This window comes from Gymnogyps californianus, chromosome 12 (assembly GCF_018139145.2).
Source record: "Gymnogyps californianus isolate 813 chromosome 12, ASM1813914v2, whole genome shotgun sequence".
Lineage (NCBI taxonomy): Eukaryota > Metazoa > Chordata > Aves > Accipitriformes > Cathartidae > Gymnogyps > Gymnogyps californianus.
Genome location: NC_059482.1, coordinates 11,277,249 through 11,297,868, shown reverse-complemented (window position 1 = coordinate 11,297,868; position 20,620 = coordinate 11,277,249). Strand labels below are relative to the sequence as shown.

The 20,620-nt window shown below is 38.5% G+C and overlaps 1 protein-coding gene across 1 annotated transcript in view; it reads left to right on the top strand.

Moving 5' to 3' along the window:
- Positions 1–19,196, top strand: part of CHST8 (carbohydrate sulfotransferase 8) — a 189,918-nt gene extending 170,722 nt beyond the window's left edge. The window contains exons 3-4 of the mRNA XM_050904059.1: positions 15,260–15,297; positions 17,791–19,196. Of these exons, the coding sequence (XP_050760016.1) occupies positions 15,260–15,297; positions 17,791–18,939 (1,187 nt within the window). The 3' untranslated portion in view covers positions 18,940–19,196. The remainder of the gene's footprint in view (positions 1–15,259; positions 15,298–17,790) is intronic.
- Positions 19,197–20,620: the final 1,424 nt, after the last annotated feature.

Here is a 20,620-nt window from a genome sequence, read left to right as displayed (position 1 = left end):
CATCAGGAAACATGGACAGACATTTAAATTCATTCTAAATGATGATGCAAAAAAATTTTATTTCTGACTTAGTCCTTATGTTATAGTTTTTGACATCTTCACTTTTTGGATAATTAAAGCTTCTCCTACAGGGCATTAGGACAGTTTTGAAAATGCTGTCCCTTTTTGTGCAAGGGGAAAAGGTTGGAAAGTGGTGATAGTGATGTTCTTTTCCATACAGCTTCCTGATGGTTTTAATTTTTCTTGAGGCACAGACACTAAGAAATGAAACAAACATGACTAAAACTTTATTCTGAGTATTTTTAACATATATTTGTTTTCCTACATTAAAGTTCTTGCAGAAACCAAAAAGTCACTGACAATTTTATCCAATATTTTTTCTTTAATAAAATTTAACAGGAAGAAACTTACTTTTTGCAAGCCCACTGTAGTTTTCCAAAATACATGGTTTCAGTGGAGCAGCACTAACTTTCCAATCCTTTTTGGGATAACTATAGTGACAAGACACAGCATGAGTAAAAAGATTAGGAGAGCAGTTTACCATCACTTGCAAAAATCAATAATGCATTACTACTCGCTCACTGAGGAACTGATCCTGTACCCACTGAAGTAAATGCCAGGTTTTTCATAGTTGAAAAGACAATGCTATAGAGTCATAAATAGCTATTGCTTAAACAGGAGCTGTTATAATACTGTAACAAAGTTGTTGTTTGTTTGTTTTTTTAAAACCCATGCTTCCAATTCCAATTCTGAGTAGCAAATCTTCAGATAGTGGAGTTCAGAGGTATTAAATATTCCGTTTCTGAACAATGAGTAATTAAGCTGTAGGGAACTCAGCCACTGGAGTAAAAATATAAATTCTTTTATTTTTCCCCCCAATAGGTCAACTATAAGACCACAAGAAGACCACCAAATCAGATTTGCAAATAGTAAAAGGTTTCTCATAAACACTATTCATTTTAAATGTAATAGTCACCTGCAGTTACAATGAAGTCACAACTTTGAACGTGTTTAACTTAACATCAAAAGTGGAAATAAATACTGAAATGAATTGACTTGTCAAAGGTAAAATATTTATTAATAAACAATTGAGATAAACACAAAAGATTGAGACTTAGAGGCTACCTAGTAGAGTTGCATATACTACCCTAAGATTTAAAAATAGGTCTTATCTAGTGTTTACACATAAGAGTGCAACCTGTATGCATTCTCAACAAAAACTCAACAAGATATTAAGTAGCTCAGTAAAAAGTCCGCATCTGAAGTGAGAGTTCCATTTCAGATGAAACAAATAATCAGATAAGTAAAGTCCAGTGTGTGCATAGTTTTCTGCTACAATCCTGGGGTTTAATCAGCGCTAGAGCAGAGGCAACAAAAAAAGTTACAATATCAAAGTACACTATGTAAGCCACACCCAGTCAGTGGTACGCTTCACTGTCAGGAAATAGTTCCATCTGGAAGACGATTGTCTCAGAAGACTGATTGTCTCTGAAGACTCAGATTACTTCAGAGATCCTTTAGCCAATGTATAATGGAGAGAATGAATTGCATATAATTGTATGCAATGTATGAGTGAACCACGAATATATTGAAATGCTCTGAACAATGATCATCGTAGAAAAGCTTTCAATGAAATCAGACACATTCACACACTTTAATCAGCTAAATAAAAGTTACATTCCTAGCTAACCATATTCAGCAACCAATTGGCTACTCACTGTTTGTATGCACCGACTTAGAAAATCAGATGATTCAATTGTCATAGCAACTGTATCCCAAATTTGGGTTGTCAATGTAGATGCAAAGAATTCAATCTCTCAGTTCATATGGCCCCTTCTTGGGCTGATGCACCACTCTACATTGGGATACTAGAAAAATTAGGAAGTGCTATTATGTGTGAACGAAAAATGCAGATGTGGCCATAAAATGGCAATGGCAGAGGGGTTCTCACTTCAGGTACCAGTGATGGTTCAGAGTGCCAGAGAGGCAAATATACTAGCGCCCTTCTGGTTCCTGTAGCCCAGGCAATGGGCTGCACAGCAAGAAGTGGCACCTATAGGAAACAGGGGAGAGTGACCAAATGGAGAATACCTGCCTTTTCTCCCTGCCATAGCAGATGTGACCCCTTTAGAAGACTAATGTAGCTCATCCAGGTGTGGAGATGAAGAGAACAATCACCAGTCCCCACAGAAGGCTATTTTTCTCTCACCCACACATCTGAGGTATACTGCCACACCACTGCTGCAGCTTCTCTTTTACTCCTCTCTCAGCTCCCATGTTTCAATGTTGTGCAGGGGAGAGGAGGGAAAGTGCAGTGACCTGGCAGAGGCAGTGACTAGTAAAGTGAACAGAAGAGCCATGTGGATAGGGGAAAGCCATTTACTTTAGCAGCAGCTCCCTGTGCATCCCATTCAAAGTATTTGCAGTCAACTGTAGGTAGAAAAATAATGCTAGAATGAAAACGTAGAGTCATGCTGGGAAGTGTGTAGGGAGAGGGGCACCAAAAGCCTCCCTCCAATGCCAATACCAAGCTGTAAATGGATCAGACTCTGAGATATCCAGTTCCTAATGGTACGAGTTGTGAGCAAATGTCCTCCAAATCCCAATCCTGCTGAATTGTCTTACAATGCCCACATGATATAATGCTTCATTAAGCTCAAACCATATGTTCCATAAGCACTTGAACCTGCAAGACACACATCATGTGAAGCATTAAGTACCCTCAGCAATGCATGTCCATTTTAGCACAGTCTAGTACAAAATAGTTTAGACCTATTGAGAACCACCAGTCCTCATGTGATATGCAAGCGTGTTTGTGTGGAGTTCTTCCCATTTCCATCCTGAATAGGTTTCTCTGTTCATTTCAAATCTTCCTGGGAGAAGTCTAACACTTTTCAGTTTCTCTCCCTGTTTAGTACTCTTTTCTCAAGTTACTATGAATTTCTTCTCTTGTTGCCTAGGGTTAATGAGTCAGAGAGATTTCTCAAGCAGCAAGAAATACTGCTCCACCTGAGTGAAGTTTCTTCATCCCATTGACCAGAACAAAAGAACTTCTCTCTCATTTTAAAAAACCCTCCTGTCCTCAAGCACTGTCCCTTACACTAAAGTAAGGAGATATTTGACAACTTGTGCAGGCATGAAGTCCTGCTTTCCAGGTGTCCTACTACCAGTTTTCATTGACATTTACATAGCCAAGGAGAAAACAGGAACACCAAACTGCCACCTTACTGATGGAGAAGTGCCTCCTGATATGCCTGGTGGCCTCCATGGACAAGAACAGTATCTGACTGCCTCTTTGACCTGCTGGCATTGTCTTGTCAGGCATAGGCACCACTCTCTGCATCTGATTTTTGACACAGTTCCATGTCATCTGCCACTATAGCCGTGAAGTCCTTTGACACATCAGGATATTGTTTGTTTCTTTATTAGTTGCACTTGAGAATAATTCACTTAATTTGTGCTTTGGCTTGGTTATCCTTAATTTCTTAAATTTTATGAAACAACATTACAGCATCTGGAGACTCCACAGTACTAAAAACTAGAGACCTCTGGGTGCAATAAGTCTGTTTCACCCCGCTCTGTTTTAAGTACATTTCTTAGAGCTATCTTAGAGCATGTCTCCAATTTCTTGGAGAAAGCACTGTTATTATTTTCAAGAATATGAAGGTAAGTGGCTGCCATATAACACACTTTTGGTGAAACACACTGCTAAAGGCAAATCCCTCAATGTGGTGTCCAAAGTAGAGAAATGCAATCATAGCCTTGGTGGAGGGTGATTACAACTCCTTCTCCAGGAAGAAAGGAAGTGTACCATTTTGGAAGACTCACTTCACACAAGCCATGCAAAGTATGCCACGAGTACAGCAGAACTCCCAAACCAAATACCACTGAAGACTGTCTTCCCCTTACTTTTGATTGCAAGTCCATCCCTAAAATATCTGTATCCCCACTGAATGCAGAAACTGGGAAGAACAAAGAGAAAGATTGTTACTAAGTTTAGTATTCACTTGTGTAAAACTTTGAAAGACAGACAAAGGTCTGGATCACTAAATAAAGTAACAAGGCATAATCCCTTCAGAGTGGAGAGATCTGTACTATTTCCAAGTCATTTCAGGACATATGTACCTTTCTTGCCACTTTCAACTTCATGGCTCTTTCTTGAATTACCAGTGATTACTCAATCATTTATCTTCCTGGCTAGCATCTTAGGTTGACTGTATTTAGTCAAGGAGTAGGACAGTTCTCCAGCAAATATTATAAACTTTAAAATAAAATAATGGCCACTTTTTCTAGCTTTACACAAAAAAGTTACATTGTAAGTTCCAAAAGTTTCAGAACATCTTAAAATGGCCTGCACTTACCCTTTAAAAAGTTTCAAGCTCGCTGAAACTCAAGACTAGCACCTTGACTCTTCCTACCTGGGTTTCCAGCTCAGGCCAAGTCCTGGGTACCACATAATGTCACATGGATACTGGAAGTAGTCAGCACTCAGTTTTTGAGCAGAGTCATTTCCCCCTCATTCTTACTGATATGAAAGTCAATTCAAGACACTATTCTTATACAAGCAAATTGTTCTACCAATCAGTCACTAAAATCTGGCTGGAGAAGGAGTGTGAGTGAGCTCCTTAACAAGAAACAGGAAGTCTTCCACAAAGGAGAAGAGTAGGGCCAGTGAGAAATGACTAACAGAAAATCACCACTGTCCTTCAGTTGCTCATTAGTCAGGAGTAAGAGGCCGGGCAAAGAGCTCAACCCCTCACACCCAGCTTTCCCAGAACTGTTATCTCCTACTTGTTTCTCACAGGTCATGAATCAAAGTCTGTCCAGTTATCACCCCTTTTGCACCATGTTTTGTAGCTAAGTTGCAGGTGTTACCTTTTTTAAAAAAATACTACATATTGATCTCTTATACGAGGAAGACTTGTCAGTAATTAACTATGAAAACAGGAGAAAGGGAAACTGTATCAGTTCCAGCTAACTGATTATAAAATAACATCATACAGCATTTGGATGCACATCTGTGGTATTTGATCCACAGTCAATCTATCAAATCAGTGAACTTCACCACTCAGAGTCGTGTCTGTGTGGATCTACCTTTTAAGTTTTGCCTGCAGCCTTCTCTTTCCATTTGCAATTTCTCTCCCAAAGAAATGTCTCTACAGAGCGACATGAAAGCAGTCCAGAATTCTACCTGTATTACTTTGTCTTCCCTCCAATAGAAAGACCACTGAAGCTTTAGCATCCTACTTGCAAAATTTCTTGAAACATTTCTGGGGTTCTAGGTGAGCTATTGTGGCTAGCTAACTCCTTCTCCACTACAGTCACAAATTACATGAAGTGCTTGCTTGAGATTCATTGAAACTCCTCTGGTTACCTGAATAGTTCTTACAGGCTACTAAATATAAATGCAGTACTATATTTTAAACCTTAGCTTTTACTTTTTAACAAACCTGAATAAAGTGTAATGTCCTTGTCAAAGTCATGCTATGAAGGCAATATGCAAATATTAAATATGAGAATGGAGAATAACTGAAAGGTATTAAGTAGAAATTGCAAGTAACTGCTGACAGTGCCTGAAAGCTAATGATGCTAATTAACGATATTCTCAGGGATAGGTTCACAGAAGGAATGGGGAATGCAATAGCACGTGCTCAACTTTTCTGCTTTCTTCATAGAATTCTTATTGAATATAAATTAAGTCAGAAAATGGCACTCTCTAATTAGGATGGCTAAATAGCAAAGAAAAGACAAAGTAAATAAGTAGTGGTATCTTCCTCATAATAAATTCACAAACAGCTTCTTGTATTCATTCAATTAAGCTTGCAATATAAAGGTACCGTGCATTTCCCTTTCCTTTATTAGCTATCAAGGAAATAGACCAAGTGTAAGTTACATGATTATTTAGTCAAGGAGATGGATTCAGTATATTTTAGAACATAAGAACATTATGAAAAAACAAAGGAGTACGTGTCTTTCTTTAAGGGTTCATATACCTGTTCTATTAGCATGTTGCAAGTCAAAGAAGTATCAGGGCTTTTGAATTCCAAGTAATACAAGAATCTTCTCTTCAAACAACTTATGATCTGAACAATGGAGTAGAGGACAGGTGAAAGAAAGCCTCATTACAAAGTCTGACTGTAAATTAGTAACCTTCTGGACAAGACTAACACCACAGTTTCAAACAATACTCAGCTAACAAAGTCACTGCAGATATGTAGGTGGTGGGACTTACCAGGAAGTCACACCAACACTTTAATTGGGTTTTGATTCAAAAGGAATTTATTCCTCTAAAATGCTGCCATTTCTGTTTCTGCTTCTCTCCTGCTTTGACCCTGATGAATCAAAAAATTTGCAAGGCAAACCATAATCAAACAATTATTTCTCACATGAAGTTGTGTTTAAAATAATGGGAAAATAAACAGTAGTTTCAGGAGATGGTATTTCTTACTAGTACACTTAACAGAAAAATATGTACAGCAAAACAGACATGAGGCAAGTTGTCCAAGAGGTACAAAGCCTTTATGAGGGGGAAACTACAGCAGGAGGATAGCCTGGGTATTTTGTCTGGGAAACATTATGTAGACATAAACACTATGCTCAGGTGGAACCCACATTTAGAAACAGTGGGTACCAGCTCCATACTGTGATCTTTTACTCCAAGATTTACTCCTTACTGGAAAAAGCAGAGAAAGCTGTGTACGAAGGATGGCCTAAGTTAAAATGTCAAGAGGGACATTACATCAAGAGTATTGGCTACAAGGGACTTAATCAGGGAATGAAGAGGGAAGCAATGATGACATGGCAGCAGCCACCACAACTCAACGAGTGCTGTGCTTCAGAATGATGACTTTGTGCAGTTTTGCTCAATTCAGACATACAGGATTGGCTACTGGTACCACAAATGAACTGGGAATACCAAGTTCTTCGACAGTATGAAAGTCCTCAAGTGGCAAACATTAAAAGTCACTTAACATGTGTGCTGATCTCTACTTTGGTTCCCCCATTTGTAATTTTTTCTTGTTCAAACTGATGGATGAACCTAATGGTTTTAATTATTTCCAGGGTATGCCCTTCAGAATTGCATTGCTTTCCCCATATACAGTACTTCTGTCCAGAGAGTCCCTTACTTCATTAAGATGGAAAGTCATTTCGGTCACAAAAAGCCAGAGTAATCGTGTTTTAATCAACTGAAGTGCACACAAGCTGCTACCATCATAAGTACCCCATGACACAAATGCAGCACAATACTGTGTTGCCTGCTGCCTATGGGATGGAGAAACTGCAGATTTGCCTGGTTTAGAAATACGAAGCTAACCGTTTCACTTAGATTCAATGCCTACCTCTCCGGAGCTGACTCAGATTGAAAAGCACAAGATCAATATGAAGTAATTCAGTTTGTGCACAATGCTAGCACAGGAGAGGGGAAAACAAGGGTGAGTGGCTATCTTTTTGGGAAGTATTCTACTTCACTACAACAACTGCTTAAGAATAAGCCACAAGTCAGAGTTCAAAGTTCCTCAAATAGATTGCATTTAAACTATTAAAAATTGCATGCTTGGCAATAGTAGGATTGAAACAAAAGGTAAGAACTCAGGAAGAATGAATTATCTGATTTACAAAGGAACTCACATATGAAAGAAGGCTCATGAAGAGATTAAAAAAATCCCTAACCCTCGGTAGCTTCTTATGCCTTCCCAAAATAGGGAAAAAAGAAGCTTTTTACTCAAAGAGTCATGTTTAACTACTTAGAGCTCCAAAGGGCTACTTTGGAGACTGGGAAATAGCCACAGAAACATCCTATCCATCCCCTTCTGTGCAAAGGAAATAACCATCAAACCTGTCTGTTAAGTTTTCAGCTCCTTTAAATCAGCAAGATGGACTTAAGAATCAGGTTCTTTGCTGCAAAGCGTAATTGGAGATCGATGTTGCATACCAGGACCATGTAGGCATGAGAACACAAGAAGGTTTAACATTTGCAGAGCAAACAAATAAACATTGTTTTATTTAAACTGCACTCAAAAAAGAATTTTTTTTCCTGTATATCTTACTTTAAATGCAGTATATTTGTTTTTAGAATAAAAATGCAATCCTGTCAGATGTTGCTGTTGACGAACGTCCCTCTGAAGAGTATGAAATATCCCAGCTAGATTTTCCGTATGAGAGTTGTTTGGGTTTTTTTTTTTTTAGCATCAATGTTGCTGGCAAGGACAACGGTAAAGCAACAGAACACAAGTTTCAAATTGAGAAGGATCAATTAAAATGGAGTCAGTCAAATGCAGATATTCTTGTTTCTGGAAATATTACAAGCTTAGCTTTTGTTACACCCTCAAAAGCGCTGGATCAGAGAGTCAGAGCAGAGACTGAGAATTCTTGATACAGGGAAAGAAAGGTGAAGGGAATGAAATTATTGGAAAGAACAGAAGCATGAATATGAAGAGCAGAAAAAGTACAAAAAAAAAAGGCTGTAAGCCTTAGCCAAAAACAGAGATTGTAGAAAGCACTGAAGAGGAGCCAATAATTGCATCTGGAGAAATACTAACATTGCACCATGGATGCAAAAAGAACTACTCTCAAGTTAACAGTCCTTATTCTCCATCATGGTGTGGTGGGTTGACCCTGGCTGTATGCCAGATGCCCACCAAAGCTGCTCTATCACTCCCCTTCCTCAGCTGAACAGGGGGCAGAAAGTAAAACGAAAGGCTCGTGGGTCAAGATAAAGACAGGGAGATCACTCACTAATTACCATCATGGGCGAAGCAGACTCCACTTGGGGAAAAAATTAGTTTAATTTATTACTAGTCAAATCAGAGCAGGATAATGAGAAATAAAACCAAATCTTAAAACACCTTCCCCCCACCCCTCCCTTCTTCCCGGGCTTAACTTTGCTCCTGATTTTTCTCTACCTCCTCCCTCCCCGAGCGGCGCAGGGGGACGGGGAACGGGGGTTGTGGTCAGTTCATCACACGTTGTTTTTGCTGCTCCTTCCTCCTCAGGGGGAGGACTCCTCACACTCTTCCCCTGCTCCAGCGTGGGGTCCCTCCCACGGGAGACAGTCTTCCACGAACTTCTCCAACGTGAGTCCTTTCCACAGGCTAGTTCTTCACGAACTGCTCCAGCGTGGGTCCCTTCCACAGGGTGCAGTCCCTCAGGAACAGACTGCTCCAGCGTGGGTCCCTTCCATGGGGTCACAAGTTCTGCCAGCAAGCCTGCTTCAGCGTGGGCTCCTCTCTCCATGGGGCCACGGGTCCACAGGTCCTGCCAGGAGCCTGCTCCAGCACGGGCTTCCCACGGGGTCACAGCCTCCTTCGGGCATCCACCTGCTCCGGCGTGGGGTCCTCCACGGGCTGCAGGTGGATATCTGCTCCACCGTGGACCTCCATGGGCTGCAGGGGGACAGCCTGCCTCACCATGGTCTTCACCATGGGCTGCAGGGGAATCTCTGCTCCAGCACCTGGAGCACCTCCTCCCCCTCCTTCTGCACTGACCTTGGTGTCTGCGGAGTTGTTCCTCTCACATCTTCTCACTCCGCTCTCTCTGGCTGCAACTGCTACTCCCCTATAACTTCTTTTCCCTTTCTTAAATACGTTATCACAGAGGCGCTACCACTATTGCTGATGGGCTCGGCCTTGGCCAGCGGCAGGTCCGTCTTTGAACCCACTGGCATTAACTTTATCGGACATAGGGGAAGCTTCTAGCAGCTTCTCACAGAAGCCACCCCTGTAGCCCCCCCCCCCGCTACCAAAACCTTGCCACGCAAACCCAATACACATGGCTATAAAAATCAGGACTCCCCTGGAACACACACCACCTACCAGCAGCAAAAATACGTCATTCTCACAGTGAGGTTCTTCAAGAACTTGTAGCTTTATATTGCATGCAGCTCATGTGCCCTACAATGAAGCTTACTGAAGGATCCTTCTCTCAGCAGCCTAGTCCCCAACCCTACCGGGCCAGCCTCACACAAGCTGGAAATGTTTCTACAGCCCACAGTCCACTGACACATGGCATGTTAAGGATACACACATCCAACTGCCTGGATAGCATGTAGGTGAGAAACTGATACATCCAGAGATGTGCAGCAGAATCTGGGCCTCAAAACCTTAGTCTTGAGTGGATAAACTACACCTTGCTACTTGAGCAATCATCTGCAATGTGGTGAACTGAACATCATAATTAGAAGTCAGATACCTGCATTCTAATCTAGACATTACTAAAGACTCACTATATGAGTCTGGATTTAAACTTTTCAGAGTAAAATTTGACCAGTAACATGGGGGTTTTAGACAATCAATATTTGAGTTTGTAATTCAAAACATGACAACCTAAAAATCGGATCAGTTTGGCAAACGCAGCTGTTAGCCTCTGCTTCTCACGTGTGTAAAGCTGGAATAGTAACAAATAACTTACTATGCTTTGCAATGCAAAGTTAAAAAAAAATCCCTACATGGTACATACTGTAGCAATGGATATCAGAATAAAATATTTACAGTAACATCTAATTTTTTTCCAGAAAAGCTGCATTACAAATGAGTTCCCCAATAATTCATTCTTACAATTCATACATAAATAAAATCATTCTTGTCAAATATATAATTATTCTGCCACCAAATAAAAAAAGGTGCCATAAAAGTGAAAGGTGCTACAGAGCCTGTGTTTGACTGCTTTCATTTCAAGAGTGACAGACAGGTTCTTTGGTCAAATTGCAGGAGGCTCAAGGTTTTCCTGCATGCAACCCGTCATTCATAGAGAATACAGTAAAATTTGAGTTGTCTTTACCACTGCAACAATTAGCGTGAAACAGATGTGAAGATAGACACTCTGTGTCTCGGAAATCATGACTTCACAAGTCTCTGTACCACATGATGATGCGTGTCCTGTCACTAAGCATTTAGCTTTGACGGGGGCTCGGCAGTGTATCATTTAACCAAAGCATTCACTGTTTACTCATCTGTGGGAAGTGACACTGCATGCTTGCAGCTTCACTGGGGACTCAAAGAGTTTAGATTATATAGATTCACTGTATAGGTTTGCTTCTTTCTTGATGCACAATTTAAGATGTGCTACAGCTTTGCTAGGCCTTTACTTTGCCTCATTAATTTCATCTGTATTAAAATGAGGTAGTGTGTATGTAGCTTAGATAGGGACTTTTGAGGGGTTTTTCCCTAATCAAACTATAAATTTTAGATATAAAAAGGATATATACATAGCATACAATTAAAACAGATACACACATACAAAATTTGTTCTATTAATTAGGCCTCAATTTCAAGATAAAAGCATTTTCTAACAAGAGGTTTATATATTTAAAAAGTATTCCAAATATTTACACTACCAATACATTTTTTTATATATGTAAAAACAAATAATTTACAGTGGTAGCAAACTTTAAAATAATTAAATTTATTTAATGAGTAATTTAATTCAAATATGTAAACAATTAGACACCAGAGTAAGTTAGGATCAGAAATGGGCAGGTTTTTTATACTGTACAAGCTAAGAGTTCATTTTAAATTATGAAAAAAACCTGGAAAAAGATGATCTGACCAGTATTTTGGGGAAAATCCTTTTCAAACTAAAAATTTTTCATGCTAATCAGAATTCTGAATACTAGTCTATTATTCATTCTGCGATTAAGTACATATTGTTGTCTTTGAGTAAAGATCCAAGACTGGAGAGTATGTGGATAGGACAATTGACGCAGATGTTCATGCAATGATAGTAACAGCCCTTCCAGAGTATATGTCACAAATCAGTTAGGGTGAAGCAAACAAGTATACACTGCTCACAGAAGCCCATTAAGGGATGGAGTCACAGATGCAGACTTGAAGTTATCATTTTTATTAAAAAATATTTCAGCTGTAGTGTAGTCTCAGTACAGAGGAAAACACCAGAGGCAAACCAAAATTAGGTCTTGAAGCAGAGATAGAGAAGGCAGAGAGGCAAAGCTATATAATATTACACAGGGAAGATGAAGGCTATTTTATTGTGTTGCTAGTAGCATTTGGAAAAAAAAAAAAAGAAGAGCTCACAATGGTTTTGACTATATGGTAGGACTGGATGAAGGCTCATATTTCATGAAAGACAAAAGCAGACATAAAACATAGGCCAAGCTCAGGTCTGGAAAACCATGGTTGCACAAGGGGAAGAGAAAAGAACACCATGAAAACTGACATAAACGATGTACAATTGATAGAATGATTCTGTCTCTCAGCTATTCTCTCTGTTTGAGCACTAGTGAGATATTGGTCATAGTTGTGTCTGGCACCAAACATTTAATGATCACTAACTTCACCTGGGTGCAGCAGACACCAGTGGTTTATTTATGGCAAAAAAAAATTACCATTTTGGCAATAACATCTGAGAGCTGGTAAGTAACATGGATAGTAAAGCTGTAGCATAACATTAAATTTAGATTTTTATTAGTATAGTAGATCTGTAAAATATAACTTCCCTGAGTTCACTGCACTTAAGAGGTTTTTTTCCATGTAGCTTTAAATCTGAAGTGACAGACTGCATCATGAGAAAGACAGCTAAAAGAAGCCAACTTTAGAAGTCACAAATTCAGAAAACATTGACAAGATTGGCAAGTGCTTCACCAAACATTTACATTAAACATGAATTATTGTTCTGATTACATCTCAAAGCCAGTAAATGAAGAATCATTTTTTTAAACAGTTACTCATCTCCTACTAGCTTTTTAATAAAGTACAGCATAGCAGTGCAAAGTATTAATCTCTCAAATAAGTTACCTTTATGAAACACTACTACAAAAACATAGTTAGTCATAATTAACCACAAGAAAGATAGGTCTCATACCTGCTTTTTGCACGTTTGTGGTTGTTTTTTTTTAAATAATTATTATTCATGGCAGATACATACCAACTTTAAGAGGTAATTACACAAAGTGCGTGGTCTTGTAAGCTATCACTGCTCGCACTGAAGTCAGGACAAATGACCACAACTAAACAAACCTGGGGAAAAAAAACTAAGCCTAACTTTTACATTACAATTTGGACACAGCAAATGCTCCAATATTCGCATCTGATTCTGTCCAAAATACTTGCTCAGTTTTCCAACAGGTGACCAAGTCTTTTCTCACCTATTTATGTTTTCAATTGTGAAAAGCTCCCTTTCCCTTCAGAAAGGGAGTGGATTTGTAGATATTATATGATCTTATCTTTCAGGGAGGGTTACACAACCATTGTCCTATCTTACACTGGTAGGCATAACTAATTCACAGTAGGAGAAATATTTAAATACGTAAGTTCTCGCCTATGCATGTTGACAGTATTGACAGCCAAAGTAAATCTCCAAGATCTGTGACAGAGGACGAGGCATGACTTAACACTACTCAATCCAGTTTAAAGACCGACCGAAACTGAAATACTTCAGAGGAATAAATTGGTATTGAACAGAATGGTAACTATTGTCTGTAATAACATTATGAGAATTACTAAGTGTATTATATGACATATACACAAGAAACCAAAAGATATCAATAGAAAATGAGCAGAATTGACCAACCCACAACACCACAATAAATTTCTTAACCTATTTAACTTTTCAAAACTGTACCTGACACATACAATTTCTGCCTGGAAGAGAAGAGATAGCATAAAAATATTCTGAACTTATAAGGAAAATAATACTTAATTTCAAGCTCTGCTACAAGAAAGTCTAAAGTAAAAGTTAAGCAACTACTCCAACTAGCTGTATTAATGATGCCTTAGAGCAGAGGCCAAGTAGCCAACGCAAATCTAGCTCAAGTAGCTTAAAGTTATGCCTTTAGGGTTAGCAAAACAGGAGAGGTTACATCTGCTGACAAACAGAACATTTTCATGGTTTAAACAGATCACCCATGCTCTAGTATCAATTCTTTCAAACTGCTGGTGCTCAGTTTTTTGCTATTCTTTTATTTTTTGCTATTCTTGGAACTTATTTCTGATGAAGTAAAAATAATATGCCCTTTGCTTTTAATAGGCACAGAATCACAATATCGCCATTCACCTTAACTTGAGTTTATTGCTAACAAATTGCTGCAGTGGATTTAAAGCTCAAACATGAGCCAAAAGAGTAATGAGCACTGCTAGATGAGCTCCAATAGCATAGAAATAACCACAGAAATTTTACTCAGATTCTACTATAAACACCAGTTTGTAGATCTGATTTAAAAAAAAAAACCAAAAAAAACCAAACCAGAATCAAACATGATGGATCACGTAAGTTGGACTTGCTACTTTAACTGCAATAAGGTACAATGTGAACTATGCATGCATGGTATTTCTGAGAGCTTTCATAGTAGCATGAAAATTAATCTGATGGGACTGAGCTATCCCAGTGATGCTTTCACTTATAATGCTTTGCAATACCTTTACCTGTAATTGTCCTTGTCAAAAAGGCTGTGGATTTGTAATGCAGACTTACTAAACTGAGTTTTCAAGCAACCGAAGTTCTCAAGCAACAGTGACAGTGATGATAGCAGTTTTATAAGTTGAAAAGCCCCAAACTAATTTCATAATTAAGAATTGTTTTCTATTATACATTCCTGTGTTATTAACTTACACTGAGCAGAGGTTAGGAACAGTAAAGAGATCCTACACATCTGCTAAAGCTGCCTTCTACAATTTTCACATCTTTATTATTATATTTTCAGGTAGACATCACTGTAGAAGCCAGAAGATCTGGCAGAACACAGTTCTGTATTGTTTTGTCTCTCCAAAACTCTACAAATATTACCTCACTTATACATAACTCCACTGTGTGTTGCTGTGGTTTTACAGCAAAGGATAGTACTCAACACAAGCTATAACTATGATTAAGTACCATACTATCCTAAGTGGGGTGGGGGGAAACCACACAGCTTTAGGTAAGTACACAAAGAACAGCATTTTTTTAGAGCTGTAACCTGGGATCATGAATTTCAGCTGCTTCTTGTTCTGCTAGTGGCCTTTTAAGCAGAGGTTAAGCAATCACTTTTCTCCATCTCAGTTTCCCCATCTGTAAAAGGGAGGTAGAGACATTCACTCAATTTCACAACTGTTATGACACATATAAGTAGAGAGGCCTTCCAAGGAGTATTGTTACTATGAAATATACGTTAATTATGATTCATCATTGGTCTATTTATCATTGCATTAACAGAACTTGTTCCAGTTTTCCTTTTAGTTACTGAGAGGACACACTGTTATCAGTCCAGCAAAAATGAAACTAATGTTTTTACTTTTACTAAATAATGACTTTAATTTCTTTCTTTGTTTAGGGATAAAATATAACATGGGATTCCAGCAACCAAAAAAAGTAAGTTTTCAGAAGTACATAAGGAAAATTGTACCCATATTCCAAGTATGGAGTACGGTTAGAGATGGCTTAGATAAGGCCACTAGACTGGAGATGAAGCATTGAAAAGGAAAGAGGCATCAAAGCTTTGGCATAAAATGCAAAATTTCCTTTTAAAATATGAATTTGACAAGCCATGCAACTTCAGTTTCATGAGTTTTTTTTCCTAGACTGGATATTGCTAAAAGATACTGTAAACTTTGCATATATTAATATTCTGTATGTGTAAACTTTGCATATATTAATATTCTGTATGAAATCGTACTGATCAAATGAATGTCGAGAGGTACTTAAATAGGCTAAACAAAAATACTGGTGAAATTCCTCCATCTAGTGGCTGTTAACACACTCACAGCAGCAGCGAATGGCTGTGGTGGGTTGTCACTATTTCATAGCTAAAGGACAAGTGCAAAATATGCAAAGGAACAACTGTGCAGCTGCCAGCTGTTACCCAAATGCCATCACCTGGTGAAATCAGTGTGATGTGATTGACATCACTTCATCTCTACAGCTCCAGCTTGACCTTCTGGATGAAGAGTTACACTGACAGAAGACATTCAAATCATGGCATTTGAGTTTCCCAAAAACTGTAGGTTCATCATCATCGTCGTCATTAAAGGTGCGAATATCTAGGAAGTCTGAATTTGATAACCTTGAAATATCAGCCACATCATAAGTAAATAAGATCGAATTTCAGCCACTCTAAAGGGTAATATTTAGAAATACATCTGGTATTTTACATAGACAAAAACTTTAATACACCTTTCACTACTGGAAACAACCTCTGAAGATAAGAGCAGAGTACAACAATCACTCCCAACAGCTGAATACATAGTGTCTTGTATGACTAATTACCAGTTGGTTTCCCAGTCTGCACATGACATACCACCTCCCCTACCAGAATAGCCAGCAAAACATTTTAGAAGCCTAAGTTCTGCAACAACTTGCATAGTACTCTAAAAGTTGTTTAATACTGATCTGTTCTGTTTGAGTTTTGTATAATAGTTATCAATTTGAGCAAGTCACCTACAAAATAATATGATTTGATTTTTTTCTTCTGTTGTCACCAATGCTTGTTGTAATGAATACTGAGTCTTTGAGACTTTTTTTAATCTCTCACCTTCAAAGAAGGATGTGGCAAGATATAACCTCCATGACATCACGAGTTTGTTAAGTTACCTATAGCTTCGCTTTTTTCAGCCAACAGAAAGAGACTTGTAAAAATCACTATTACAATTAAGATTTAATCTGCCACCTTGAAAGAGCATGACCATACTAATCCCCATACTGTACACCTTAAAATTGATCCAGTATCTTATTTTTTAAGCCAGTTTTAATTACTATTAAGGAGCAAATAAAGACTGAAAATCAGAAATTTACAATTTATAAAGCCTCTAAATAAATATTAAGTATTTTGGGTAAGCAATAAACATTCTGCAACTACATCTGCTTCCTCTGTTGAAATACTCCCTAGTGGTTCATATGCCATTCGGCTCCCAGGTGAGTTCTCAAAACATGGATGACATGTAGTTAAACAGTGTCCAGAACCTAATTTTAGAGGCATAGACATGTAGACAAGGATTTAATTCAGCTGCTTTGAGAAGCAGGAAGTAATGGAGCACATCTGCGCTGTATGCCAAAAGAAGTATTAACCAGTGAGATCCACCTAATGAAAAAGAGCAGGTCCCAGAAACCCCTTATCCATAGACCCGCTTTGCTTACTCTGTTTTCACTTGCCTCATCTGAGCCACAGCTTTATTCCCACCCCTTACTGCTTCTCATCAAGTCCCAATTGCTTTGGTTGCTTCAATTGCTCACTTCACTCAAGCCTCCCTTTGGGGTCCCTATTCGTGCTGCTCTCACCAAACCCACTTCTCTGCAAAGCCTCCATGTTCTCACCGCAGTCCTTTCTGCCTCCCTCTTCCCACTCTTGCTCCCTCTACATCTTCACTCCAGTTCACAAATACTATAAACCTCCCTTCCCTGTCAGGCTTCACTCTGTGCACAACTGCCCTCGCTGCAAAGATAACCTACTAAAAGAGGCGGGGGGGGAAACCAGATTTGTGTGACAACAGGCAGTCCGGAATAATTAAGTCAGTCCTCAAAATACTCAGATACCTTTTGTGGAAATTTCAAAGACAACATATCTAAGACATCTATCAAAGTCTGGGTACAAGCACCACCTAAAATACAGTTAAATCCAAATCTGAACTGGAATTTACCAGTTCAGGCTCCTCTCAGCCTTTGAATTTCATGTAAGCACAGAACAAGATGACAAGACAGAAGTCCATACCACAGTGTAGGCACAGCGCTGAGGACGTGCAGCAATGCATTTTTTGGTACAATTCTGCTGAACCCAGCGTGTATGAAAGATCCACATTAAGTTGTGCAAGCTGTTAATAATGACAAACACTCTCTCATTTACTAATATCTTTAATCTATTTTTCTCATCAGGACTGTGTTTCCAGCAATAACCAGTACAGAAGATTAAGAAAGAGTACTGCAGATGGAGTAGCAATGGTAAAGCCCACCGATTCATTACACCTATCTGAAAATGTGCCCACTAAGCTTCAAAGCACAGACAGAAGGCAAAGCAGCATAATGTTTGCGATGAAAGATCAACAGAATGGTGAAGAAATTAATTCCATCAGGCTCCATAAACGGAGGAGGAGATTTATAATTAAAAAGAGCCCAATTCTGATTTCCATGAACAGCTCCATTCTCAACCTGCCCACACTTAAATCTGAGGATAGAAACAACAAGAAGTGGAAAAGTCTCTATCAGATCCAAAGAGAAAGAAAGCGGATTATGAGGGAAACTTGTTCTAAATACAAGAGTAATAATAGAAGAATAATCACTCCTTATCACGTTTCTAGAATATTTGTAGAAGATAAATACAGAGTTTTATACTGTGAAGTACCAAAAGCCGGCTGCTCTAACTGGAAACGGGTGCTCATGGTTCTTAATGGGCTGGCTTCTTCCACAAAAGATATACAGCACAACACAGTGCACTATGGAAACTATTTAAAAAGACTGGATGGGTTTGATCACAAAGGAATTTATCACAGGCTCAACACTTACACAAAGATGCTTTTCATTCGTGAACCTTTTGAAAAGCTTGTATCTGCATTTCGGGACAAGTTTGAACATCCAAACAATTACTACCACCCGGTTTTTGGAAAAGCAATCATTTCCAGATACCGTGTCAATGCCACCAAAGAAGCATTAAGGACAGGCTCTGGAGTCAAATTTAAAGAGTTCATTCAATATCTCCTAGACGTACATAGGCCAGTGGGTATGGATATCCACTGGGATCACGTCAATAGGCTTTGCAGCCCATGTTTAATAGACTATGACTTTGTTGGGAAATTTGAAAGCATGGAAGAAGATGCAAACTTTTTCTTGCACTTAATTGGTGCTCCACAAAATTTAACTTTCCCCAAGTTTAAAGATAGGCACGCCAATGAAGAACGAACTACCACTAAAATTACACAACAGTATTTTGCACAGCTTTCTCCTTCTCAACGACAACGAAGCTATGACTTTTACTATATGGATTACTTGATGTTTAACTACTCAAAACCTTTTGAAGATTTATATTGATTTGAGAGCTGGGACACTTCCACAGTCACATCAGTTGAATTGTGTAACAAATCCAGGTGGCTTCTGTCTATATATACTTGTCTGTTAGTAAACAATTGGTTGAAGAGTAGGAAAAAACCCAAAACAGAACATAAATGGCTAGTGATGTTTACACCTTCACCTTAATTGCCTCCTTTTTCAAATCATATTTTTTCTATAATTTCTCCATATGAAACGTATGTACATATATATATATATATAATATGTCAGGGCTCCCAAATAAAGCACATAATTTTCCATGCTGGTGTGGCCTGTGTTTGCACTGGGAGGACGGTTTGAAACTGGGGAAACACAGCCGACAGTTCTACAGTGGAGCCAGTATTTCAAGCTCTTTACTATTTAGAAAATAAGTCTGAAAGTGACAGAGTAACAAGAAAAAAAAATACACTGAGTAATATTTACAGTTCGTCAAAATCTGCAACACATGAAGCCATACACTAAACAGGTACTGTGTATTTGAAGTTGGTCATAGATTGCTATTTCCTGATATTCATAAGTTAATTAGGGAGAAAAAGTCTATCACACACTGTTCAAAAACACACTGGTGAAAACAACTAATACTTAATGACCATGTGAGTGCAGTATTAAACCAGATGTTGCAATTCAGAGTGAGGATGTGTTCTCCCCCTTCAATATTTCCCTTATGGCACATTCATCTGCAAAAAGATAAAATGCAGGCGAACATTTGCATCTTTATAAATGTTATTAAGATTCTTTTAATCCTTTGCATTAACATAAATCTCTGGTTTAATCTTTGTAGTCACCAGGAATATAAAAATCTTTCCTTCATAATAACAAGCAAGAATAAATGCAACTTCCTGCCCAACAGGGTAGTTCTTTTCATTGCTGCAAACAATTTGCGTTTGTTTATTTCAGTAACAATTACATCTGACTTAACACGCAAAAAATATTCCAGGTGTTTTAGTTCAGTTGTTCATCTTCTATACTTAAGAGGCATCTTGCTTTCATCTCTAGTAGAAATCTCTTGTGAGATTCAAATACTCGACCTTCCACTAGTTTTGTAAATCTTCACATTAATTCTGTATACAGTATTCTTGTTCACATATCATTTAACCACTTGAAATGATGACATTTAAATTGGCCATATTGGAACTGGAGTGGAGTCTCAAACTCTACCACAATGCCAAACTTGGACTCCCCAGCAATTTCTAGAGTTTGTATTTCACAACCAAGAATTCCACCACAACTGGCACTGTACAAATGTACAAACACCTAAGAAGAAACACTTGCTTCAAGCAGTTTCACATTTACAGGTTCAGATCCTCATACAGATAGTTTCATGCATTACAAGTATTGGCATCACAGTTTCCCCAGAAACATCCAGTATCTTTTGGGTTTTTTTTAAATTTTAATAGGGAAAAAATTGTTTTAAAATACTTTGTATTGAAAGCTTTACTGACAAATACTTCACACATCATGTCTGACATCAGACTTTCATTTTTTGTTCAGAGAAAAATTGTTTGCATTAGAAAGGTAATGTGGAACTTACATTGTTCCATGAAACCAGTTACCATTCCCGGTCTGCCCAAGCTCTTCATCACTGCCTTGCTGCTGCAGCTAACCACCTACCTTGATCAACCACCTTGTTGATCTGCTCACATGACAAAGGAACAGCCTTTTT